Raw genomic sequence first — 21,311 nt, 5'->3', positions numbered from 1 at the left:
AGTTTGCTTATAGAAACCACGAACGAATATATTGATTGGAGTGTGAACACTGAGGGAAATGGATTAGGGGACACATGCAGACAAAGGGTAATTTCAAAACTTACAAAGCGTATGTAAACAGCCCCATTCCATTTTGGAAATCAAACAAGACACCATACAAGGTCTCTCTCTCCCTCTCTCTCTCTCTCTCTCTCTCTCTCTCTCTCTCTCTCTCTCTCTCTATCTCTCTCTATCTATCTATCTATCTCTCTCCCTCTCTCTCTCTCTCTCTCTCTCTCTCTCTCTCTCTCTCTTCTCTCTCTCTCTCTCTCTGTGATGAACACATACGCGCGCACACACACACAAAGTCAAACACATATATTATTAGCTTCTTTATATTCATTGCTGTTGCGTTCTAGTTTTCGTCTTTCATTCATCAGTTTCAAGATCTTGTCATCCATCCATTTTTGCTTTGGTTCGTGTTTTTTCACATATGGAGTAGAATATATCTTGCAGATTCTGTGACGCAGTAGGATATTTGATTCAAGTTTACTCATCTATGTTTATATCTCACGTCAAGTTTTCACTTTTTTCTTTCACGCATTCTTTGTAATCTTTTTTTATTTGATGGTTAATTATCAATAGATTTAATTGGAGTTTTGGTTCCACTTTCTTTTTCTTTATTTGTTTAAGTTTTATTTTTAGCGTGGCATTGACAGGTCTGGAATAGTTGTTGCGTTGCGCACGATATTTCTGAATTGATGTTGGACCAGAATATAGTCTATCAGACACACACACATACACACACACGCACACATACACACACACATACACACATTCTCTCTTTCTCTCGCACACACACACACACTCTCTCTCTCTCTTTGTCGCTTCCTCTCTCTCTCTCTCTCTCTCTCTCTCTCTCTCTCTCTCTCTCACACATATTAATATACCACCCCTTCCCTTTCGCTCATCCATCCGTCCATCTCCCCATCCATCTATCCATCCACCCATCTATCTGTCTATATGTCCCTCTCTCAGTCCATCTCTCCGTCTATCTATCTATCTATCTATCTATCTATCTATCTATCTATCTATCCATCCATCTATCTATCTATCTATCTATCTATCTATCTATCTATCTATCTATCTATCTATCTATCTATCTATCTATCTATAGGCCAAATCTTTGTTGCCAACCAGTATAACACTCACATTCGGACCTGTACCTCCCTGGTTCGAGTCCCGCTCTAGGCGTGGCAAAGTTGCTTCCTTGGAAAAGCCGTTTTACTCACAATCTCTTACACACCCACTCGTTTAGAAAATGAGTATCTAGCCGTAAACAGCTTTGTCTTCGTCGAAAATAAGAAAAGGAAGATCTTAACAGAACTTACTGGCGCCATGCCGTTTCTTTCTACGTTGTAAGCGTTGCTGCTCGCTTAAGGAATTTGAGCTCATTTGATTGGACATCGCCCCATTTAAAAGCTCTGCAATTCATCATCGTTCATCATGGCTTGTGCTCTTGAGCACGTTGCCGGACAGCTGTCTCCACGAATCACGATCCTCTGCGGTGCGCATGAAATCTGTGTTGCTTTTTAAGTCACATTTGACCATACTTAGGTTATTTAGAAATGTCATTCTTTGTCTTCCTCTAGCTCTCTTTCCTTTGATCATCCCAGATGTTACCAACTTTTCTATTCGTCTCTTCTCCACACATTTCCCATAAACCGTAACAGCCTCATTCTGATGGTATCGATCAACATTCTTCCCTTTCTCACCTTCTCCAACACTTCCTCGTTCGTATACTTGTCTGTTCATGGTAGCCTCAACATTCTTCTATATATTCACATCTGAAATGCCTCTAACCTCCTCGTACATTCTTTGTCAAGCGTCCACGTTTCACAACCGTATAAAAGGGTACTTATATGTTTCTACTACTTTCATTCTGGTATTCAACTTTAGGTTGTTGTTTGACACAACTGGTTGCATTTTATGGAACAGGTTTTTGCTATTGTTATTCTTTGTTTTATATCCTCTATGTCACGAGCGTCATGGGTAATGATAGTGCCTAAATATTTAAATTTCTTTACTTGTTTGATGGTCTCTCCTTTGCTTGATAAGTAAAGGTCATGTTGTTGTCATTCTTTGAGACCACCATGCATTCGGTTTTCTTAACATTTAGTTTTAGACCCATCTCTTCACTTTTGCACACCACGATATCTAAATTTTCTGCACGTGTTCTGGAGAGTAGGCCATCAGAGTACCATCGTCTGCGTATCTTATGCTATTCATATTCTGCCCTCCAACAACGAAACCTTTCATATCTTCAATTTCTTTGAATATTATTTCACTATATATGTTAAAAAGGTCCGGTGATAAGACGCAACCTTGTCTTACTCCCTTCTCGATGTTCAAGAAGTCCTATGTTTCATTATCAAGTTTGACACACGCTGTTTGATTCCAGTATAAGTTTTTCACAAGTCGAAGGTCTTGACTGTCTACACCGATCTTTTCTAAGATTTTGAAGAGCATTCCTTGTTGTGCTGAATCAAAAGCTTTGGAATAGTCAATGAAGCATAGATAAAGGGATTTTTGTTTTTCGATTGACCATTGCATTATTGTTTTCAATGTAAAGATTGCATTTACCGTACCCTTTTCTTTAACAAAACCAAACTGCTCGACACTTATCTCTGGAGAGATCTTGCTCCTCATTCTTTTCATAAGTATTCTTAATATAACTTTTGTGGCCTGGCTCATTATGCTGATTGTTCTGTGGTGGTCACAGTTAATAGTTCCTTGTTTTTTGGGGTATGGTAATGAATACATTAAATAATAAGTAATGAAAACATTAAGCCTAATAGGCGATATTACAATATTTTTTTTCTAGACTTACGCGCTTTTAAAGTCTAGGTAATCATTTTACACCGAAGTGAGGTGAGAGAATGTGAGTAAGCCCTCTCTAAGGACTCAACTATGCGCCGCTTGGGACTCGAACCCAGGACCTTCCTATCCGAAGGCGAGTGTCATATCACTATACCACATTGCTATCTTCTATCTATCTGTTCACAATGAAAAAGTAGAATAGAATTTTCAATTTAAGAACGTGTCTTACCCAAGATGTAACCCAAAAACACCTCATTTGTCCTATCATGATTAGACTACTGTAATCCTCTTCTTCTCTTTTGTGCCGCTATGTGGTCTAGTGGTATGACACTCGCTTTCGAATCGGAAGGTTCTGGGTTCGAACCTCGCTCGGCGCATAGTTGAGTCCTTGGAAAAGACTATTTAATCACATTCTGTCACCGTACTGAGGTGTAAAATGAGTACCCGGCCAAGCAGCGTTGTCTTTGTCCGAAAAATTGTAATATCGCCTAACAGGCGTCATGTCCTGTCCTACATGTTAAATTTTGCTGTTGACCAGGGACCCCTTGTAAAGCGCTTTGAACACGTTTAGTGGATATTGCGCTATATAAAAAGCTCAATGTTTTTCTTCGTCGTCGTGCTCTGGAGTCCGATAGCTCAGTTGATTTGGGCACTAGCCTCAAAACCAAACGAGCATTTATGTAGCGCAATATCTATTTTTATAAACCTAATTGATTTTATTTTTGAAAATCATTGCAAAGTCGAGATAAATTGGAAGCTCTTTATCTAGAAAAAGAAATGACCCTATTTTGACCTTGTCTAAGGTTGTAAACTGAGTGCATTCATTTTCGTCTCCGTTCGGTTCCAGTTCGTGAATAACGTGCGTTATAGATGCTTTACATTTCTATAATTTACTTACAACAAATATATAAAACATACTAGCACACAAAACTAAAACTTTTATGTTGCTATTCATACATTTATTTAGTGAGAGCTAATCATCCAAAAGTCGTTCTAAAACAATAACAAAGAAACTCTGTGTGTTGTTTCACTTTGTTGGTAAAACACTGAAAGAAATTTCATTTTCGATAAAACGTTTGCGTTCGGTTCCTGTTCAGTTTGGCAACTGAAAACGAGAGGGGTCACTCACTTTACGTTGATAAATCAAGGGACCGACTGAGAGGAAAGGTTAAACTGAGAGCAAAACGGACCCGAAAGTAAACTGAATGTACCCAGTTTACAACCTTACTTCCGCAGGCATCCAGTTTGCGTAAAACTGATTTTGACGCGTAATGTTATCCTGACGACAATTATACTCATGACTCTTACCGACAAATCGGGTGATATACAAAATGCGTCAACAAATAGTAAGTATACGTTGTTGCGGACCTACTAACTGCCGTCCGTATGCTGCATGGAGCAGGAAACCGTCTGGAGCTGTCCGGAGCCGAATGGAGAATTTAGAAGCCATCCGGAGGATCTCAGAAACGTCCTAGAAGCTACTCAGCCGGATGCCGTCTGGTGGTCATCTAAAGCATTCTGAAGCCATCCGAAGGCCATCAGAGCTGTCAGAAACCATCAAGAAGCCAACCGGAGTCTTCTGGAGCACTCAGAAACCGTCTAAAGCCATCTGGAACCGTGTGGAAGCCGTCTGCTGTCCGATGCATTCTGAAGATATCCGGAGGCCCTCAAAACGGTCCAAAAAACTCTGGAGCCGTCCTGAAGCATTTAGAAGCCATCTGAAGGCTCTCAGAAACGTCCGGAGACCTTCTATTCAGAAGCATCTGGGGTTGTCTGGAGGCCATTGACACCGTCTGTATCTATGCAGAAGCGAAGGAAACCGTCCGGACCCGGTCTGTACTCAAATGGAGCCGGCTGGAGGCCATCCAAAGCATTCTGAAGCCACCCGAAAGCCCACAGAATAGTCCAAAGCCACTGAAGCCGTATGCAGCCATCCAGAAGCCGTGGAGTCTCCAAGAGCCGTTCAAACCTGTCAGAAGCCATCCGGGTTCAAAAATCCCCGAGGAAGTCGTCTGGAGACCATTTAAAGCTTTCTGAGGCCATACGGAGGCTCTCAAAACCGACCTGAGCCACCAGAAGCCTCTAGGACCGTCCGGATGCCAATGAAGCCGTCTGTTGCCATCCAAAAACCGCCCGGAACCATCCTGAAAGATCTCTTAATTCAGAAAAGAGAGTGGAGCAGGCATTTATGTTGATAATAACAAGACATGAAGTGAGTAGGAAAGTGCCAGAAGACAATAGAGAATAAAAATTTAGCGGCGGCGATGGGGCTCGAACCCGCGACCTTACTGGTACGACAACTCCGCCTAGCTGTAGAGAGCGTGACTCCACCGTATGATATATCCACGATGGAGTCTCTGTAAGCGGCCTAGGTCTCCTAAAGCGTCACGATGCCTTCTGGAGCGCCCCGGGGCCACACAGAAGCTTCTGGGGTCTTCCAGGGGCCATTAAAGCCGTCTGTAGAAACACAAGCCGTTTGACCCTCGAAGGGCCAGGACGAAACCAAATAATCCCATTCACTCCAAGGCGAAGACAGAAAGCAACGTTGAAAAGGAAAATAGATAGATAGGCCAATAGAAAATGCAGCGAGAGTTTGTTATTTGTTTTGTTTTTAAGATTTTACGGCGTTTGCAACACATTTAGGTCATATTAAGGCCAGTAATAGGGAAGAAAGTGGGATAGTCAAAAGTTCAAGAATTACAAATTAAAGGCCCCCAGAAAAATGTAAGACAAAGGGGAATAGGGAACAGGTGTAGATTCCAAGAGCACACCATCAATGTGTACTTAGTTTGAGATCACCTAAGTGTCTGACACAAGCACAGGTCCTCACTAAGAGGTTTTGTTTTGTTTTTAAGGGTTTTATGGCGCTTGCGACCCATTTAGGTCATATCAGCGCTAGCAAAAAGAAGAAAATGGAAAAGTCAAAATATTCTAGATTTACAATCAAAGCACCCAAGATAAAGTAAGACAAAGGGAATTGGTTCAAATAGGGATCAGGCGTAGATTCCAAGAGCATACCGTGAATGTACTTAGTTTGAGATCACCTTAAAGTCTCATTCAGACACCAGCAAGAATCCCAATTAATGTGAGCGAATACGACATACATTCATCATGTGTGTATTTAAAACATACAAACAAATAGCAATAAAAATTGGACTAGTGCGTTTGAGAAAAAAAAAGTTTTAATAAAATTCCCATTATGGTGGTGTTTGTGTTTCCATTGCCGTTGCCGTCTGAACTGGAATGGGATCCTGACCCAACTCGGAAGCCAATATAGCAGCAGAGGTTCTTGGAGAAGCGATTGAAATCGATGTATGAGGGCTTGGAATTGATGGATTAGAATCGAGTGAAGTTGTCTGTGAAGTGGCTGGAATTGATGGCGAAGGGGCGGCTGCAGTTGGTTGTTGTTGAGGTATTGGAATTGATGGAGATGCGACTGAATTTGATTGAGATGAGATTGAAATCGATGGAAGCGGAGCTGACGCAGGTGATCCAGAAGCTACTCCTGTAATCGCTGGTGCATTAGAAGATGATGACGATATAGGCGAAGAAGACAATAACGAAGATAATGATGATGATGCAGCAGCAGATGAAGATGGGGAGGAAGCGGAAGGAGAGGAAGAGGCTGATGTTTGTATAATCTTGATGGTTCTCTCGTGCCTGCACTCCATCATGACATCGTTGCGGTCTGGGACATGCTGAGGTCCGTTCGTTCTTCCAACACAGCTTGGATGTTTTCTGCTACAAGATGCACAATTTGGGCGCACACATCCATACATTTGCATATATTGCAGATATTCACCTAGGTTTAAAAAAAAAGAAATTTTGGTTATGACAAAAGCATCTTTATTCAGAACTATTATTAACGCTCAGTATACTGTTTCTGACATTCTACTTTAATTTGAATTATCATCCAAACTTCAAAATAATTATCAAAATTCAAAAAAGCATAATAAAACACACAAACAAACGCAATAACAAATATTACTAAATACAACACATTAATACTCTCACCCTCCCTTTCTTTCTCTCTCTCTCTCTCTTTCTCTCTCTCTCTCTCTCTCTCTCTCTCTCTCACACACACACACATTCCACTCACACATAGAAATAGAATGAATGAAGTAGATAGACATGTGCAGCTATGTGGTCTTGTGGTAGGTATGGCACTCGCTTTCGGATCGGAAGGTCCCGGGTTCGAGCCTCGCGCTCGGCGCATAGTTGAGTCCTTGGAAAAGGCTCTTTACTCACATTCTCTCATCGTACTCAGGTGTAAATTTTTTACCGTCTGTGTGTAGTTGTGATGGCAAGAGATGTGTGTAGTGGTGGTGGCAAGAGATGTGTGTAGTGGTGGTGGCAAGAGATGTGTGTAGTGGTGATGGCAAGAGATGTGTGTAGTGGTGGTGAAAAGAGATGTGTGTAGTGATGGTGGCAAGAGATGTGTGTAGTGGTGGTGGCAAGAGATGTGTGTAGTGGTGATGGCAAGAGATGTGTGTAGTGGTGATGGCAAGAGATGTGTGTAGTGGTGGTGGCAAGAGATGTGTGTAGTGGTGGTGGCAAGAGATGTGTGTAGTGGTGGTGGCAAGAGATGTGTGTAGTGGTGGTGGCAAGAGATGTGTGTAGTGGTGGTGGCAAGAGATGTGTGTAGTGGTGATGGCAAGAGAACATGTTTTGTGTTCAGATGTGACCTTTATCAATTTTAATCACTTACCGTGTTTAATTCCATTTTACCTTGAAGAAAATTATACCACTGGATTTGTACATTTACCTGCTTTTAGAGGAGCTAATTTTTACAAGAATTACTTTTTTTTACCACAATAATACTAGTTGCCTAAATATGTTATGTCTCAATAGTTTTAGTATTTAGAAATTTGTGTTGCAGTGTAAGCGTTTAAGCCATATTTTTGTTGTATTTATCGTTATAGTGTGAACTTCTCGTCACTTCATTATCAGAGTGTGACCAGACCAATGTCATTCCAACTGTGTGCTATATTATCATTATAAATAATAACGTGAAGTCGAATGAAAGCTTCAATTTAATTACAAAATCATATCAAATGAACGTTTCGGGTTTCCCCTTTATCAACAAAACAGTATGATTGAAACATCACAGATGAATGAGATGGTGTCACATCATCTCATTCATCTGTGGTGTTTCAATCATACTGTTTTGTTGATAAAGGGGAACTCCGAAACGTTCATTTGATCTGTTTTTGTAATTAAATTGAAGCTTACATTCAACTTCACGTTATTATTTATTTCTTCGAGCTTCGAGCAGCAACATTTACATTATATTATCATTACAACGATATCACCGATTTGGGGGGGGGGGGGGGGGGTGGCTCAGCGTGGCTCTGCGGTACGGTCTTTGCTTCGTACTCGAAAGGTACCGAGTTCGATCACTCGCCGCTGCGCTGAGTGGCCTTGGGCAAGTCACCTTTCGCCCTAGCTCAATTTGCGGCGCTGCATTGCGGCTGACGCCTGGGTTATTCCAGTCTACCATTGGAATAGACCCTAGAGCCAAATTTCCTCTATGGGATGAATAAAGGGAATTTTTATTTTTTTATTTTTTTATTTTTTATGTATATCAGTCGTGAACTCTGCCAAATAAACAATAGCAGTTGTTATGAGAAGGATGATGATGATGATGATAATGATGATGATGATGATGATGATGATGATGATGATGATGATGATGATGATGATGATGATGATGATGATATTGATGATATCTATTCTAATTTACTTACAAGGTGCTTTAGGTTCCTTCCTCTCCCCACAGTAAACCAGTCTGAAGTCCCGGCATCCGCCAGTCTGTTTGCTGAAGAGGGTGGGATATGGACACTCCACAATGTAATTCATCAGCTGTTGGCCTCCGTTGACGGCGGTACAGTCAAAGAAATGACTGCAGCCCTCAGCGTCTGGAAGCTTGGCCCCGGGATTGGAGACACAGATGTTGTGGATGTAGTCTGAGGAGACAATGAATGGGAGCGATCTATAGATAGTATGCGCTTGGCTAAGAAGCTCATAACATTGCCATCCGGAAGTATAACGGACCAACACACAAAACGGTGTGTATCCATGAACGTTTATAGTCAGGTTAATACAGTGCAGTGAGCATTACTCATAAACGCGGATGGCAAAAAACAATAACAAAGACCTGAGTGACGTCATCTTCGAACTATCTATATTCATGTTTTCGTCCAACCGAGTCATCGATCACATGATTTGTTGCTGTCCAACGATTGGATATTTCCAAATTTAAACACGCTGCTTTGAATACAAAAGTTATAGATAGTATTCGCTTGGCTTAGAAGCTCACAACATTGCCATCCGGAAGTATAACGGACCAATACAAAAAAACTGTGTGTAACCTTGAAATTGTATAGTCTGGTTCATACAATTTAGTGAGAATTACTCATAAACGCGGATGGCAAAAAGCAAAAACAAAGACCTGAGTGACGTCAACTTCATACTATCTTGAAACATACCCTTATGTCAACCTGAATCAAATGACCATTCGTGATGTTAGAGATTTAAAAAGCTGTGAACACTTTTCACTATGTGGGTCACTTTGAGTACATTTTGCAATGTGACCAATGACCTCGAGCACATGGAAAGTTAATGTAGATAATCCCCATTCAAAAAAAATTGAAAGCGCAGGGATTTTAATATAAATAGAACGAAGTTGACGTCACTCAGGTCTTTGTTATTGTTTTTTTGCCATCCACGTTTATGAGTATTTCTCACTAAACTATATTAACCAGACTATAGATAGTTCAAAGATGACGTCACTCAGGTCTTTGTTATTGTTTTTTGCCATCCGCGTTTATGAGTAATGGTCACTGCACTGTATTAACCCGACTATAAACGTTCATGGATACACACAGTTTTGTGTGTCGGTCCGTAATACTTCCGGATGGCAATGTTATGAGCTTCTTAGCCAAGCGCATACTATCTATAAACGTGCAAGGTTACACATAGTTTTGTGTGTTGGTCCATTATATTTCCGGATGGCAATGTTATGAGCTTCTTAGCCAAGCGCATACTATCTATAAACGTGCAAGGTTACACATAGTTTTGTCTGTTGGTCCATTATATTTCCGGATGGCAATGTTATGAGCTTCTTAGCCAAGGGCATACTATCTATAAACGTGCAAGGTTACACATAGTTTTGTGTGTTGGTCCATTATATTTCCGGATGGCAATGTTATGAGCTTCTTAGCCAAGGGCATACTATCTATAAACGTGCAAGGTTACACATAGTTTTGTGTGTTGGTCCATTATATTTCCGGATGGCAATGTTATGAGCTTCTTAGCCAAGGGCATACTATCTATAAACGTGCAAGGTTACACATAGTTTTGTGTGTTGTGGTCCATTATACTTCCGGATGGCAATGTTATGAGCTTCTTAGCCAAGCGCATACTATCTATAAACGTGCAAGGTTACACATAGTTTTGTGTGTTGGTCCATTATATTTCCGGATGGCAATGTTATGAGCTTCATAGCCAAGCGCATACTATCTATAAACGTGCAAGGTTACACATAGTTGTGTGTGTTGTGGTCCATTATACTTCCGGATGGCAATGTTGTGAGCTTCTTAGACAAGCGCATACTATCTATAAACGTGCAAGGATACACATAGTTTTGTGTGTTGGTCCATTATACTTCCGGATAGCAATGTTGTGAGCTTCTTAGCCAAGCGCATACTATCTATAAACGTGCAAGGTTACACAAAGTTTTGTGTGTAGGTCCGTTATATTTCCGGATGGCAATGTTGTGAGCTTCTTAGCCACGCTGCCCCCTCCCCCCCCCCCTCCCCCCCCCCCCTCTCGACAAACGCCATGGCGATGCACAGTTTCCTCGAACGTTTTTGCATATCCCAAGGAGTTCGATGAAACCGTTCTGGAGTGTAAATGCACATTTTAGCACTTTTTTCGTCTCACCACAAGGTCAGGTTTTGGGATATTTGTGACCCATCGTCTCAAAACGGTATTATGTCGGAACGAACCAGGTGCTTAAAATCTGAATTAAATGTTAAACTGGGTCAAAAATATAAATTGTTGGCATTAGCACCCTAAAATATGGTATCCATTCTCCTCAATAAATCATACAAACTCAACACAAGTCTGATATTTCTGGCTATAAATTCAAATTTCAACATCTTAACCAACCCGACTTAATACCGTTTTGAGGCGAGGGGTCACATTTTTGATTATTCAACTGCGAGAAAGAAGAAGGAAACATTTATTTTTTCCTTAATATGTCACTATTGTTCTTTTGGCGGCAGATCCTCAGTTTTGTTTTGTTTTTTTTTCGATGTTTTTTTAAAAAATATCCAAACAAACGAATGAAAACCAAATCCTACCAACGTTTTTTTTTCCAAATAACATAATACTGTCCCCGCGGAATTATGTCATTTTTATGGGGGTGAAATAATGCCAATATTATGCCCCCAAAAAAAGGAAAATTATGCCATAAATTCGACATTTATACATGTTCTTGTGTGCTTTTGTAACCCCCAAAACCTAATTTTCACAATAAATATGAATTCTTATAGGTTTAAAAGCTACATTAAGTTGTTTCGTTTCATTAAAAACAACTAAAAAGCAGATATATATAGATAGTATGAAGATGACGTCACTCAGGCCTTTGTTATTGTTTTTGCCATCCGCGTTTGTGAGTTGTTCTCACTAAACTGTATTAACCAGACTATAAAAGTTCATGGTTACACATAGTTTGTGTGTTGGTCCGTTATACTTCCGGATGGCAATGTTGTGAACTCCTTGGCCAAGCGCATTCTATCTATACCAGACTACTTGACAATGTATAGATAGTATGCAGATGACGTCACTCAGGCCTTTGTTATTATTTTTGCCATCCGCGTTTGTGAGTTGTTCTCACTAAACTGTATTAACCAGACTATAAAAGTTCATGGTTACACAGAGTTTGTGTGTTGGTCCGTTATACTTCCGGATGGCAATGTTGTGAACTCCTTGGCCAAGCGCATTCTATCTATAAGTACACTGTTTTAAAGGACATTAGCATGCTACACCAGCCTCTGTGGCAGTCAGAAAGAGGCCACCCTAGGTAGAGTAGCGTGTTAAGAATGGGTTAATTTTAAAAATGTCACCTAAAACAGCTAACCTTTACATGGTGAAATGATTAGGAGAAAAGAAAAAAAACAAGATACAGGTGAATAACATTATTATTGATATTGATGTCTTCTTGAAATTATTATCCAACTGGCTAGTATGCAGATGACGTCACTCAGGCCTTTGTTATTGTTTTTGCCATCCGCGTTTGTGAGTTGTTCTCACTAAACTGTATTAACCAGACTATAAAAGTTCATGGTTACACAGATTGTGTGTGTTGGTCCGTTATACTTCCGGATGGCAATGTTGTGAACTCCTTGGCCAAGCGCATTCTATCTATAGATAGAATGCGCTTGGCCAAGGAGTTCACAACATTGCCATCCGGAAGTATAACGGACCAACACACAAACTCTGTGTAACCATGAACTTTTATAGTCTGGTTAATACAGTTTAGTGAGAACAACTCACAAACGCGGATGGCAAAAACAATAACAAAGGCCTGAGTGACGTCATCTGCATACTATCTATAGATAGTTCGAAGATGACGTCACTCAGGTCTTTGTTATTGTTTTTTGCCACCCGCGTTTATGAGTAATGCTCACTGAACTGTATTAACCAGACTATAAACGTTTATGGATGCACACAGTTTTGTTATGAGCTTCTTAGCCAAGCGCATACTATCTGTACCAGTGAATGAAACTCACTGCTCTCTTTCTTTGTGGTCGCCTTATAGATAGAATGCGGATGGCCAAGGAGTTCACAACATTGCCATCCGGAAGTATAACGGACCAACACACAAACTCTGTGTAACCATGAACTTTTATAGTCTGGTTAATACAGTTTAGTGAGAACAACTCACAAACGCGGATGGCAAAAACAATAACAAAGGCCTGAGTGACGTCATCTGCATACTATCTATATTGTGGGGTAATTCTTTGGTCAGTGGGTGAGTTTTCGAAATAGCTGTAGTAGTTGGTACCTATCTACCCGTGGCCTTCGTAAACTAAAGGCTAAAGGCCTTTGCTGGTGCCTATCTACCCGTGGCCTTCGTAAACTAAAGGCTAAAGGCCTTTACTGGTGCCTATCTACCCGTGGCCTTCGTAAACTAAAGGCTAAAGGCCTTTACTGGTGCCTATCTACCCGTGGCCTTGGTAAACTAAAGGCTAAAGGCCTTTACTTTCCAAATAATTACGTCACAAAAGAAGACAATGATCGCCAAACGAAGGTAAACAGTGAATTGTTAGAAGTGTACAATGAAACAATTGATTCCATTGGTTGAGCTAATGATTACAACTCAGAATTAACTTTTCCCCATGATCTTCGTCTTCTTTTATGACATTTTTTGGTTAGTATCAGGCTTTTAGTTTATGAGGCACTTATTATTGTGTCTTCTATCCCCCTATATCTGTTTTCCAACATGCTTTCTGCCTTTGTCTTGGAATGAGATTACTTGGTTTTGTGCAGGCCCTCGCCGGATACCCTAGCTGGAAGGGAAACAGTCGAATGTATAGTTAGAGTTTTCGAAGATTGTATTTTTTTCCTTGTAAATCATATCTCTGTTATGGACTGCATTATGCTTTGTTTACATGTTATATATGATTTGTAAACATTCGAGTGTATTCCTCTTAGTGGGGACTTGTGCTTGTGTCTGGATGAGACTTTTAGGTGATCTCAAAGTACTTTGATAATGTACTCTTGGAATCTACATCTGCTGTTTCCTATTTGAACCATATTCCCCTTTGTCTTACCTTTTCTTGGGTGCTTTAATTGTAATTATTCTATAACTTTCTGCTATCCAATATTTTTCCTTTTTACTGGCGCTAATATAACATTAACCCTTTCCTTACAAGCCATTTTCAGAATTTTCCCCAAAATTTCACACCCACCCAATACAATAATAGTTTTTTCTTACTCAAACATAAGCAACAAATACATTCTTTGCATTATATTGATCAGGAAAATGAACCTTACAACACAGTGTCACGTTTTTATAGCTATAATAAAACATTTTTCTTTAAATTGTGTGATTTACAAAAAAAAATCTGAATGATAAAAGTGCTGGTTGGATCGTAACGAATGTGAAGATTTTCCAATGGGTGGTAAGGAGAGGGTTAATGTGTTGCAAGCGCCGTAAAACCCTTAAAAAAAAAACAAAAACAACCAAACAAGGTTACAACCTACGTACCCCACATCCGCCTATGGCAACGCTGGGGATCGACTTGTTGAGCAGGAACACATTGACTGTTCACGGAACCTCCAGCATACAGTTTGCCTTGTGGACACGCAGTTGGAATCGCCTGGTAACGTATACATTAGAAGAAGAAGTAAAGAATATGAAATAATGCATCATACAAGTAATCCTTGATGTTTCTGATTGTATTTTAAGTAACTTGAATGTAACCTTGTTGGGGGTCATGGTCCACGGTTTGTACGTTGCCATCGTTAACATAGCCTGACCGTGGCCTTCGTAAAGTTATGGCCTGATACTGACCAAAAAAATTACGTCAAAATGCCAGTCTTTTGCCACAAAAGAAAACAAATCGTGAGTTGTATTCAATAGTTCAACCAATGAAATAACTTGTTTCCTTGAGCTCTACTAACGACAACTCACTAGGCTCTGCACAAATCTAAAAAATAACGTCAAACTATAAGTCCCAGTGGGTTCTAGTTTCAGGCTATATGTTAACGATGGCTTTGGGAATCATATTTTGACGTCATTTTTAGGTTTATGGACAGCCTAGTGAGTTGTCTTTAGTAGTTGTCAAGGAAATAAGTGATCCCATTTGTTGAACTTTTGAATACAACTCACGATTTGTTTTCCTTTGTGGTCTTGTCTTTTGACAGTATTTAAATTTGTAGGTCATTATCAGGCCATGAGGTTACTCGACTCAAACACACTCTCGGGGGAATTTAAAAAATAGCGTGCTGGAATTCGAGATTGCCGAAACGGAGTGTCTACGTACACGGTAACTTTAGGCAGTTTAGTGAGCAGCAGCAGTGGGACCCAACTCGCCCATAAGAAAGTTATGACAGGAAATTGCCGTTCGCTTTCACTAAGTTTTAGGGGGGGGGGTTCAATTAAAGATGCATAACTTCGTTATAAAGAGGAATATCGCAGATATTTTGGTATCATTATTGTCGTTACTAACCGGGCACCAGCCTCAGGATCTACGTACACGGTAATATTTATACACGGTAACCTTGAATCTCTCCTTTAATGGGTTAATTGTATTGTTTGATTTTTTAAAATAACACACACACACACGCACATACACACACACACACACATACACACACACACAGAGCGAGGTCCATCCATTGCTTGTATTGTAGCGGCAAACCAGTTACCGGAGTTACCGTGGACGTAGATCCTGAGGTTAGGTGCCCGGTTACCGTGTACGTAAATCCTGAGGCTAGGTGCCCGGTTACCGTGTACGTAGATCCTGAGGCGAGGTGCCCGGTTACCGTGTACGTAGATCCTGAGGCGAGGTGTCCGGTTACCGTGTACGTAGATCCTGAGGTTAGGTGCCCGGTTACCGTGTACGTAGATCCTGAGGCTAGGTGCCCGGTTACCGTGTACGTAGATCCTGAGGTTAGGTGCCCGGTTACCGTGTACGTAAATCCTGAGGCTAGGTGCCCGGTTACCGTGTACGTAGATCCTGAGGCGAGGTGCCCGGTTACCGTGTACGTAGATCCTGAGGCTAGGTGCCCGGTTACCGTGTACGTAGATCCTGAGGTTAGGTGCCCGGTTACCGTGTACGTAGATCCTGAGGCTAGGTGCCCGGTTACCGTGTACGTAGATCCTGAGGCTAGATTCCCAGTTACCGTGTACGTAGTTCCTGAGGTTATGTGCCCGGTTACCGTGTACGTAGATCCTGAGGCTAGGTGCCCGGTTACCATGTACGTAGATCCTGAGGCTAGGTTCCCAGTTACCGTGTACGTAGTTCCTGAGGTTATGTGCCCGGTTACCGTGTACGTAGTTCCTGAGGTTATGTGCCCGGTTACCGTGTACGTAGACACTGCCTTGCCGAAAACCGATGCTCATGAAAGGTAACGAATTTGGTCACCCACTTCTAGGCAAGAGACTAGGTAGTCCGAGAATAGAAAGCGTTCATGAAATCCGATTTTTGTAGCCACTTGCTTCGCTTGGGCTTCAGACTAGCTAGTCATTTAGTAAATTAGACTAGTAAATTACTCAATCTGGTCCTCGTACATGAAAACGGGCCAAGGAGTACCTAAATCTCGCAACGTGGTCAAAAATTAAATTAATTAGACGAGGGAAGGAATGCATCAATTAAACAAATCTCCATTTTATCATGATATGAAAATCTATACTTTTTAAACTATAATATTAGTTTTCGATAATTACCCATAGATATAATAGATAGGTTATATTATGACCTAAAAGTACCGTAACCGCCCCCCCCCCCCCCCATATGTAATAATTCGGGTAAAGTAGATACGGAAAAGAGTTGAATTAACCAGAACTTTGAATTTGTAGCTCATTACACGTACAAAGATTACATCCATTGTCCTATAAAGTCAACCCAATTTTAATATTTTTGACTATAAGTTCAATTGTTTTAGAATCTGTCTAGATCGATTTTTACCTGTTTATGGGTCTTATAACTCCATTTATTTTTTATGCAATGAATGCAATGGCAATACTCTCAAACCGATTCAAAATATTGTTCATTACAACAATGTTAAATCAAACCCATAATCGTGCGGCTATGTGATCTAGTGGTATGGCACTTGCTTTCGGATCGGAAGGTCCTGGGTTCATGCCTCGCGCTCGGCGCATAGTTGAGTCCTTGGATAAAGCTCTTTACTCTCATTTTCTCACCGTACTCAGGTGTAAAATGAGTACCTGGCCGTTAACAGCGTTGTCTCTGTCCGAAACAAAATTAATATCACCTAACAGGCGTCATGTCTCGTTCTATATGTTACGTGTTGCTGTTGGTCAGGGACCCCTTGTAAAGCGCTTTGAACACGTTTAGTGGATATTGCGCTATATAAAAGCTCAATTTTATATTTTTTCTTAAAACTCAATCATAAAATTTCCCAAGGATTCAAAGCAACTGACCTGACCATCCATACAAATGACGTAACTAGCACAATCCCAGGGAATGTCTCTGACGTAAGCGTTTGACTCCGAGGAGGAACAAAGAAAATTCAGATTGAGAATCTGGGCATAAATGGCGGCGTTTGTCTCTCGTGGAAGATTGGCTGCTACCAGTATAGACAACATGGCGGATAAGATTTGGATGTGACGGGTCTCCATTCTGATTGGTTTACTTGTACTATTTGTGTCTCACTGGAAAATAAAATGGGGGTGAAGGGGGGGGGGGGGGGGGGGGATAGAGAAATCAAAGATAAAAACACGCAATTTTAAAACAAAGTAAGAAAGAAAAATACAAGAAAATAAAAAAAAAATCCCAAAAATATTTCGCCAAATATTTCTCTAAGATAAAGGACTGACAAGTGTGTATGATAGGGACCAAACATAAGCAAGATATAGAAATACAAGGAAAAAACACAAAAATCAGTCTACCTCGACTGGGGATCGAACCTTAAACCTTCTGATTACCGACAAGACGAGCTAGGTAGACTGATTTTTGTGTTTTTTTTTTCCTTGTATTTTTCTTTCTTGCTTATGTTTGGCCCCTGTCATACACACTTGCTGTGTGTATGCCCTGAGTACGATTAAAGTATTGGCATACCCTCGAAAGTCTTACACGTTTTAACACAGTTGTGGACACCGTCCTTCAAATACGAATCTATTAAAATGACCCTTATCTTGTCTGACACGCTCAAACCTGGAACTTCACGATGCGCTATTCAAAATTTTATTTACCCCCCCCCCCCCCCACACACCCACAAGCAGGCCATATTATGGAAGCATAATATTACCATTTCATACAGTATCAATCGCCTGCTAGATGTTCTTTAGTACTAACACTCTTGCAATATCGTTCACTGCCTTTAGGCGCGTACTCATTCACACCCGGTTCGAGTGGGGTAATGTGTGTAAAGTGCTTTACCCAAGGAGACAACGTCGGGATTAGAATTTTCCACAATCATTGTCACCCATTCGGTCACTGATCACACTTATCAGTGCTTGATTTTGATGACAAGTCGAGGCATCTCACCACTGAACCATCGAGCTATTACAAAATGTTCTGAAGTCCCAGGTTTCAGATTTATTTTTTTTTGACAAGATGAGCGTCATTCTATTTGATCGATATTTGAGGGACCCTTTTTCTGGCCAAAGTAGGGAAAAATAAAAATTTTGAGTACAACAACGTGGCTCAGTTGTACGGTCTTTGCTTCGTACCCGAAAGGTACAGAGTTCAATCACCAGCCGCTGCTCTGTGTGGCCTTGAGCAAGTCACCTCGCCCTAGCTCACTCTGCGGCTGACGCCTGGGTTTTTCCAGTTTACCCCTGGAATAAACCCTAAAGACAAATTTCCCCTTGGGGATGAATAAAGGGAATTTTATTTATTTATTTATTTATTTATTTATTTATTTATTTATTTATTTACAGTAGAACTCGGAAATAGCGAGTTCGACGGGTCCACTCCTGATTACTCGCTATTTCCGAGTTCTCGCTATTCCCGAGTTGCCAGGAAAGGTTATAATATTGCTGGTTATTCCCCTCAGTGTGTAATTCGAGTAAAAGCCGTCGCCCCTATTTCAATTTCTTCACAGAAGTGGCAGAATGCTTGTTTTTTTTTGTTTTTTTTGTTTTTTTTTTTTTGTTTGTTTTTTTTTTGTTTTTATTTTCAAGTAAAATCATGACTAGAAAAAAAACAAGAACATAGAAATGTGTGTGTGTGTGTGTGTGTGTGTGTGTGTGTGTGTGTGCGCGCGCGCCCGAGTGTTTGTATGCACTCGGCATGTTTGATGAGGTAAGCAAGCGCATCACTCAATCACTGACCCATTGAAATAATGGTTCCACACTCCCCTCTCGCTGATCGTGTCGTTCGTTAACGATGCTACTCGCTGACCGATGCTGCGAAGTGAGGCATGTTGACATGTGTTTACCTCGCGCGTCGCGTGGCACCACATTAGGTGAATAATTGACCCCCACCCCCAATACACACACACGCATACAAACCCAACCCCCACCCAAATTTGTTTCGCCTATTATGTACTACTACAGACTAGGCTACTATGTAATATTACTCGTAACGAAAAATAAGAAAAGAAAAGAGGCTAGGCTAAAAATATTTAAATTGCCATTGTCTCTTGTTTTGCTTTACTTCGTTCGCAGTCCTAGGCTGGGGCAGGAAATGCTCGTTATTTCCGAGTTGACCTCTTTTTCATACTCGCTACTTTCATGCTAATTTTATTGACTCAAATAAGGGAAAAAAAACGGGGATTTAGATTTTACTCGCTATTTCCGAGTTCTCGCTATTTCCGAGTACGTTACTTTCATGTTCTACTGTATTTATTTTTACTATGACACTAAGTCGAATAAAAACTAAATGAAAGAAATGAGTTGAAAGATAAATTGAACAAAATTAAGAAATTCATTAATAATTTTTTTTCTAAACTGAAGAAACAGTAATCATTTTCCTTAAGCAAATCATCCATTATAACTCAATTTTTAAAAATTGAGCTTTTATATAGCGCAATATCCACTAAATGTGCTCAAAGCGCTTTACATGGGGTCATCGTCAACAACAACAACAACATCATTTAACATGTAGGACGGGACATGACGCCTATTAGGCGATATTATATTTTTTCGGATAAAGACAAAGCTGTTAACGGCCAGGTACTCATCTTTACACCTAAGTACGGTGAGAGATTGTGAGTAAAGAGCCTTTTCCAAGGACTCAACTATGCGCCGAGCGAGGTTCAAACCCAGGACCTTCCGATCCGAAAGCGAGTGCCATACCACTAGACCACATAGCCGCACATTGCGGTAAAAGCTCTAAGTTGAGGTGAACGTAATACGCTTCAACAGTCGTGACGTCACTTCGCTCGTAATGACGCATGGTAACTTAGTAACACTGGCTCTAAACTATCGGAACAATGGCGGACGCCCTTATGAAATAATTCTCCCTCGAGCATAAAAGCGTATCCAGAGGGGGAAAAAACATTTAAAATTTGATCATGTTTTGACTTTTACACATTCTGATCACAAGACATATGAAAAGTTCTAGCCAGCATGAAAAATAAAAAGTACCGATTTTCTTTGTTTAGAACCACGATGGCCGCCGTTGCTAGGCAACGTGACATCAGACTATTGAATCCTATTATGTGCCGAATTTACCATTGTTGTAATGGACAATTATTATTTTGGGTCGTTTTTTTTCTTTCCCCCTCCGATTTCTATTACAATAATGAGACCATAATGAATTGGGTTACGAGACCTGGAAATAGTTGCACGTTGCTCTAAATCCAGTTGTAAGCATCGCTTTCATTCCACCCGCCATAATACCGCCTTGAAACGATTTGTCACATATGTTCCCCCCCCCCCCCCCCCCCAAAAAAAAAAAGGATTTTTCCAAGAAATTCGTCTGTATAGGGAATGAGATTATCGGAAGAGTAGCGTCCCTTGATTGGACGTCACCCATAGTCTGTGACGTCACCGGCGGAAAAGTTATTAGAGATAGAACGTCATGTTCCGCGAGGACGAGAGACGCATGCGCAAGCCAACATGACGTTCTCTCTCTAATAACTTTTCCGCCGGTGACGTCACAGACTATGGGTGACGTCCAATCAAGGGACGCTACTCTTCCGCTAATCTCATTCCCTATAAGATCGAATCATAAAACTTCCCAGCTCCATTTCATAAGAGTAGTTTTTTCAGAGCCATTAAGCACACGGAGCAGGGGTTTATCCCGGTTTCCATCTAGCGTGGAACGGACAATGGCAATTGCATGTTATCCTTTGGATAGGACACTAGTCGATTGAAAAGTACTTCCCGCCACATCTAACAGACCCAGCTACCCAATCACTTCTGGGGTTAGTAGTGGGGTCAGAAAAATATATCGACTTCACCCGGGATCGATCTCGGTCCCTTTGCTTGTGAAGCGAGTGCTCTACCAACTGAAATATCGGGACTCCCGGTTTCATAGGAAGCACAAGTAACTTTAAGCCCGATGTGAAGATGAACAAGACTTGAAATTAGCCATTTTGACTTTGAACTGACATTTTAAAATACATAATAGGGAACAAGGACATACTGGATTAGGAATTAAATTTGGAAGCACAATATTGTGTACGCAAAGTTGTAAAGTGCCTTGAGAACGTTTATGGCTATTGCGCTAGATAAAATCTCAAGATTAAAAAAAATATAAGTTAATAATAATGTGACAGGCACACCGGTATGTAGATAGATAGAT

At 40.7% G+C, this 21,311-nt stretch overlaps 1 protein-coding gene across 1 annotated transcript in view; it reads right to left on the bottom strand.

Moving 5' to 3' along the window:
- Nucleotides 1-6,023: 6,023 nt before the first annotated feature.
- LOC144955867 (uncharacterized) overlaps nt 6,024-21,311 on the bottom strand; it is a 16,586-nt gene continuing 1,298 nt past the window's right edge. Inside the window, exons 2-5 of the mRNA XM_078886093.1 lie at nt 17,039-17,269; nt 14,138-14,249; nt 8,607-8,825; nt 6,024-6,661 (exon numbers count right to left, since the gene is read on the bottom strand). Of these exons, the coding sequence (XP_078742219.1) occupies nt 6,057-6,661; nt 8,607-8,825; nt 14,138-14,249; nt 17,039-17,236 (1,134 nt within the window). The 5' untranslated portion in view covers nt 17,237-17,269 and the 3' untranslated portion in view covers nt 6,024-6,056. The remainder of the gene's footprint in view (nt 6,662-8,606; nt 8,826-14,137; nt 14,250-17,038; nt 17,270-21,311) is intronic.

The sequence above is a fragment of the Berghia stephanieae genome, chromosome 10 (assembly GCF_034508935.2).
Source record: "Berghia stephanieae isolate SIO BIC M18660-M18661 chromosome 10, UCSD_Bste_1.3, whole genome shotgun sequence".
Lineage (NCBI taxonomy): Eukaryota > Metazoa > Mollusca > Gastropoda > Nudibranchia > Aeolidiidae > Berghia > Berghia stephanieae.
The sequence above is the reverse complement of the archived record's forward strand: the minus strand, read 5'-3'. Positions and strand labels throughout refer to the sequence as shown.